General features: G+C 40.4%; 1 protein-coding gene across 1 annotated transcript; it reads right to left on the bottom strand.

Annotated features, from left to right (window-relative positions):
* On the bottom strand, nucleotides 1-1,619 carry LOC131023424 (uncharacterized). The gene is made up of 2 exons (XM_057952965.1): nucleotides 813-1,619; nucleotides 1-537 (listed from the first exon to the last, which is right to left on the bottom strand). Exons 1-2 carry the CDS (start codon nucleotides 1,617-1,619, stop codon nucleotides 1-3), a joined length of 1,344 nt encoding a protein of 447 aa, XP_057808948.1.
* Between the last annotated feature and the right edge of the window lie 5,065 nt (nucleotides 1,620-6,684).

Below are 6,684 nucleotides of genomic sequence, written 5' to 3'. Positions count from 1 at the left end.
TCACATAACTTCAGTTGATTGAATTTGAAGTTGATGCACCATCAACTCAACCTCATCTGTGCAACCTGCATTAACTCCCAAATTCTGCATTAGTGTATCACTAATTGACAAAGCTCCATTGTCAATTAGGTAGGATATGCACTCCCTTACAAGTTCACTTGGAACTTGGAGATTCAAGGGCAGCATATCCTGCCTAATCAAAGCATCCTTCCCTAAATGAGGGATCTTATAGCTATTCCTCCCCTTCACTTTCAGAATTTCCACCATACAACTTTGCAAGCTTAAGAAAACTTTATTTAAAGTTGTTGGGCTTAACTCATTGAATGAATTAATTACTGCATTCACTAGGCCATCCACATTTGTAGACACTGATTCAGTTTGGAGGCTTTGTATTGCCCTAAACCACCCCAAATCATTAATGTTTGTGTCTGGGGAGTTTGGTGGTTGATGCACCAAGTGAATATCAAAGCCATCAGCTGAAGCAACAGCCCTGAAATCAGGGTCTGAGTCTTGAATGTGAGGCCTTGCATTATCTTGCTGAATAAAGATGGTTTTGCTTGCATTGGCTGGCCACTTAGCTTTAATAGCAGGAATTATTTGTGTTTTTCCATCAAAAAAACAATGAAACTAACTCAGCATTCATTCTTACATACCCACTGCATTACACCTTACAAAGCTGCTGCTATGCATAGAAACAGTCATATATTCACAGTGCATTGCATGTCTCAAATCATCTAAGCATACATAGAAATAAATTGAACTTGGAACATGCTATTGTTACATTTAGGGCATATCTCATTCACCCTATATACCTGGTATATCAGGCAGTCTTTCACCACTTGTTTGGTGATGCTTTGAATTGGCTTCCACTCCATAGTGCCTGCAGCCCTGTTCTTACTGTTCCTTTTTGCTGGAACAAGTTCAGTGAATGGAAAAATTCCAATTTTTCCATCAAACAAGCACTCACCATTAGCCCCAAACACTGGCCTACATACAGCACACATGAACATCACCTTGGTGATGAACTTCTTGTTCTTGCATGTCCTATGAGGTTCTATCTCTTCAGGAGTTAAGTAGAACCTTTGTGCACTTTTTGTGATGTAGAACCATTTCTCATCAATGTGTACTGTGTTGTGCATGCTTTTAAATGTCAAACTCCTCATAATCCTATCATATTCTAGAGCTTCTAAGGAAAACCGTAGCCTAAGCAACTTGTTTGGAGCTGTGAGATCAGGTTTAATTGCATTCGAATGAGCCCTGATCAGTCCAGTTTTTACCCATCTACCCACTGTGCTTTTACTGCATTTAACCCCACATGCAAGCTTTCTAATTGTTGATCTTTTTGACAAATCTAGGCTAGCAATTAACTGTAAATCCAGAGCTACAAGTTTTCTCCTTGGTCTCATTGTTTTCTTACTCACCGAACTCATTACCTCACCATTTGCTCTTCGTTCTTTTGCAGCTGCCCAAGTACGACTGATCGTTCGCCGGCAGCAGCTCCATCTCTGAACAGCAGCAGTGATCTTCCCTCGAGATGGCTTTCCATTTTTGCTTCCTTCAAGCAGAAACTCGATGATGGCAGCCCTCTCAAAGGAAGAAAGATCCTTCCTTCTAGCCATGTGGAGCAAAGTGTGGTGTTTTGAGTGTTTTTTGTTTTTGGGAGTTTAGTTTAGTGATAGTGTTGGCTGCCCTATTTATAAAGGGCATAGCAATCTGAAACAATTTGAAAATTGTGGGAAATTTGAATGTTGGCCAATTTTTAATGCTAAAGTTTCTTTTTTTTCAACTGCCGCCACTTTTTTTGTCCATTGCATTGTGTTTCAATTTTTTTAAGTTAATGCATTCCAGTTTAGTTAGGCAGATTTTCGAAGGAAATTGTCAACTTATGTCCATTAATTTTTAATTTAGGCAGGTAAAAATCTCATTAAACAAGCATAAAATTAATATAAATAAAATTACAGATTATATAAAAATAAATTAAAAAAATTAAGTCTTTTAATAATAATAAATTAGAAATAATTAGTTATTCCTTAAACACAAACTAAATCATGTGGACCACACTCTTAAATCATCTAATTTGCTTCTCCTTAATCTCCGTGCCGAAAAGAAATGGGACTTCAATAGCGGGACGGAGGGAGTATAATATAGGGAGGTTCAAATGAGAACCGAGATTTAAAATGAGAACGGAGAACCATCCTCAATCCTTGGATCATGATTATCAACAGTGGATGCATCATTTTGATGAATGAATACACCATCTGGATTCGAATCCTGGAGGGAGCGAATTTTTTTTTTCTTCATTTTTTCCGAATACAGTTAATTGTACAACGAATGTAGTAACTTTATACGCTAGTGCAGTGTTGTTCTCAGTTCTCATTTTAAATTTCGATTTTCACTATAACCAACCATATATATATATATATATATATATATATATATATATATATATATATATATAGGGGAGGACTATAGTGAAAACACTTCTTAAAATATAAATATAAACGTTTTTTAATGTACGAATTTTATCCAACAGGGTTACGAATTCATCCAACAGAGTTACGAATTGCGAAAAATAAATTTTTGTTACCTTTGGGATTCGAACTCAGGACCACGAATTCATCTAACAGGGTTACGAATCAACCGTAGATCTTGATGATCTAAGGGCTGAAAATCATTTATATTTTATACACTTAAGAGTGTTTTTATTCTAGCCCTCCCATATATATATATATATATATATATATATATGGGAGGGTTAAAATAAGTACATTTCTTAGGATATAAAATAAGAATCATTTTCAACCCTTAGATCATCAAGATCTACGGTTAATTCCTAACCCTGTTGGATGGATTTATAGTCCTGAGTTCGAATCCTAAATGTAGCAATTTTTTTTCCACAATTCATACATTTATACAGCGAATTCATACGTGTTCTACATAAAATTCATACATTGAAATTTTCTCTTATTTCTTATTTTAAGATGTGTTCTCACAGCCCACCCATATATATATATATATTCAAAGAATAGAGATCAAATCTCAGCCGTTGATCTTATATCTTATCTAATCTAACGGTCAGCATTTATTCAAGCCAAGTTCAATGGATTTTTATGTTGATCATATACAGGGTCGAACCCCAGAACCCCCAAAAATTCAGAATAATTTGATGAACGTTCAACGAAATTACTGATATGTTCAATATAATTTGATGAACGTGGGCGTGTTCGTGGTCTCTATTGAATGCGACCCTATATTTTTTTTTGATCGGTAAAATTAAAATTTTATTAAGATAAAAAGCAAGGCACCAGGGATGCCAATCAAAACAAGAAGGAAAGATTGAAACCCTTTGAGCACCACATGGTGAAAGGGATTCTCAACTCCAAAACTTTATAGACCTCATTCCAACTCCAAAGTCTACCCTTGATCTGTAAAACAAGTCTCTCAATATCCCAAATCTTTCCTTGAAAACGACTCTCGTTTCTTTTTTCCCATAGTGTCCAAACCGTTCCCACCCATAACGCATTTAGCAATCTTCTTCCTTTCTTCTTTTTGGCAGCAGAGATGAAGGAAGTGTAATGATGGAGAGTACCTCTAGGATTTGCCGTTTTGATGTGTAACCATTGGAAGATTTGGTCCCACACCGCCGCAGCTTTCGGGCAATGAAGAAACAGATGTTCCGTCGTCTCCTCTCCAGCGACGCAGGCGTTGCATCCTCTCTCTTCCCAGCTAATTTGAATTTGTCGTCTTCTTAAGTTGTCACAGGTAGCCAAACGATTTCTAAGACATCTCCACGCTGTCACCTTGGCTTTGTGCGATGTTGGAGCCTCCCAAACCATAGCCATCTCAGCCGGTTGAGTTTGTTGCGCCTCACTGGAAGCCGCCACCAAATCATAAGCCGACTTTGTTGAGAATTTACCGTCCGTAGTTGCCCTCCAACTCCATCCATCAGTTAAACCTGTAGAAGGGACAAAAGCAGCAACAAGTCTCAAAAGTTCCTCCACCTGTCCATTCTCTCTTTCCCTCAAATCCCTCCTCCAATTCACCGACCACACCCACTCTTCTCCTTCCCAAAACCCACTCTCTCCGACGAGGGCTTTCTTATTCGAGCACAAGTTATACAATCTCGGGAAAGAGAACTTGAGAGGTTTGTTAACAGCCCACACGTCCTCCCAGAACATTGTATTCATCCCATCCCCGAGACTGTGTTGAAGGTGATCAATGAACCATCTATCGTCGCTTCCTCCCCCTTTCTCCACAATTTTCGCCCACCACCCCAACTGCCCACTTCTTCCCACCATCGAGCAATCCCCCTCTTCGCCCCAGACAAGTTCCCCATAAATCGATTTGATCACTCTCGCCCACAAAGCTCCCCCATCCACCAAAAATCTCCAAAGCCATTTAATTAACAGAACATGATTAAACAATTCCACATCCCGAAACCCAAGACCTCCTGTTTTCTTATTGGAACACAAGGAGCTCCATTTAAACCAGGTGATTCTTCTCGACTGAGAGTCTCCACCCCACAGAAATCTGGAGAACAAGGAATTGAGGTTCTTGAGCACAGTCTTGGGAATGAAAGCGTAGGCCAGTTGATATACCGGAATAGATTGAAGCACCGCTTTGACAAGAGTGATCCTCCCTGCCAACGAGAGAGGTCTTTTTCTCCAGCTTGCAATTTTGTTTGAGACTTTATCCACCAGGAACTTCCAGTCGCTAATAACATTGCTTCGGCCTCCAATTTTGGTTCCCAAGTAAAGACACGGGAAGTAACCAATCTTGCAATGGAGAAACGAAGCCCATGTCCTCTCGACTGACACATTCACTCCCACCGTCATCAGGCTGCTCTTCGCGAAGTTGACAGCAAGACCCGAGACAAAATGAAAGAGAAGCAACAGACTTTTCAGTGATTCCACATTACGCTCATCAGCCTCTAAAATAAAGATGGTGTCATCCGCGTACTGGAGGTGTGTAATCGGCACTTCATCCTTACCAATCTTAACAGGAAACAATAACTGTCGTTCCAATGCTCTCTCAACAAGCGCATTCAACCCTTCCGCAACAATGAGGAATAAGAAGGGAGACATCGGGTCACCCTGTCTCAAGCCTCTCTCCATTTTGAAATCTCCCGTTGATGACCCGTTAACAAGGACACTTGCCGTGGCTGACTGAAGACACCCTTGAATCCATTTCCTCCAAATCCCATCGAAGTTCATTCTATCCAGCAAAGTATCCAAAAAATCCCATTGAACTGAGTCGAAAGCTTTGGCAAAGTCAATCTTAAATAATATCCGGCTTCGTCGCTTCTTTTTTGACTCAACAACAACTTCATTCAAAATGACCGCACCATCGAGAATGAACCGCCCTTTAATGAAAGCGCTTTGATTATCAGAGATGATCGACCCCATCACCTTCGTCAGTCTCCCCGCCAAGATCTTTGCAATGATTTTATACAAGCTGGTAATGAGCGAGATTGGACGAAATTCGTTCAACGAATCAGCCCCTTCTTTCTTCGGTATTAAAACGATGAAAGAAGCATTACCTCCTTTACGAATTTTACCGTTCGCGTGGAAGTCCTTCAAGACCTGGAGGATATCCTCCTTAACCATATGCCAAGCCGATCTCCAGAATGAAAAGTTAAAGCCATCAGGTCCTGGACTCTTATCGCCAGAGCAGCTCCAGACCGCTTCTTTAACTTCTTCGGGTTCAAAACCTCTAATCAGCCAATTTCTCTCCTCATCAGAGATTTTCCTTCTCACAAAGTCAATGGGAATAATAGGCATCTGTCTATCTTTCCGCTGGAAAAAGGTTTCAAAATGATTTCTCACCCTAGCTTTTACCTCTTCCGGTTTGGAGATCCATGAGTTATCAAAGATCAGTCCGCCTATGTCATTCTTCAACCGCCTCCCTTTAATCGCCTTATGGAAGAAGCCAGAATTCACATCTCCCTCCTTAAGCCATTTCAGTTTAGCCTTCTGTTGTAAAGTCATCTGCTTATGCTTCATCTGAAGGGAAATGAGAGCTTGGAGCTCATTTCTCCTGATAACATCCACTTCGCCTAAACAACTCTGCTCGTCAAGCTCATCTTTCTGTTGTAACTCCTTCTTTAATTCGTGAATTTTAGAATCAATCTCACCAAAGGATGTACGATTCCAAACTTTTAAAGCCTCGCAAAGTTTCTTCAATTTCTCCTTAACCACGAAAAAGCTCCATCCCTGACAGTCAGTCCCCGTCCACACTTTCTTTACAACATCTTCAAAGTCCGGGTGATTCGTCCAAGCATTTAGGAACCTAAAAGGTCTTGGTCCCCAATCCTCCGTTCTAGTAGTGAGAACAATTGGGCAGTGATCCGAGATCGAACGCTGAAGACCGCGTGCAGAACTTCCTTCCCAAGTAAGCATCCAAGTTTCGTTAACAAGGAAACGATCGATCTTGCTCTTGCATTTGCCATTGGGCTTGTACCAAGTGTACTTTCGACCTTGTGTATGAATTTCCTTCAGATCGTTCCCCCTAATAAAATCCTCGAAAAACCTCGCATCCGACGCTCGAAACGTCTCCCCGCTGCCCACCCTCTCTTCTCTTCTCCTGACTGCGTTAAAATCTCCCAAAATACACACACTTCGATCCGCATTCTGTTCAACAATAGAACCAATTGCATCCCAGAGAATCCTCTTTTCCTTTGATTCA

This window comes from Salvia miltiorrhiza, chromosome 4, assembly GCF_028751815.1.
Source record: "Salvia miltiorrhiza cultivar Shanhuang (shh) chromosome 4, IMPLAD_Smil_shh, whole genome shotgun sequence".
NCBI classification, from domain to species: Eukaryota; Viridiplantae; Streptophyta; class Magnoliopsida; order Lamiales; family Lamiaceae; genus Salvia; species Salvia miltiorrhiza.
Note: the sequence above shows the minus strand (reverse complement) of the source record. Positions and strands in the feature narration are given on the sequence as shown.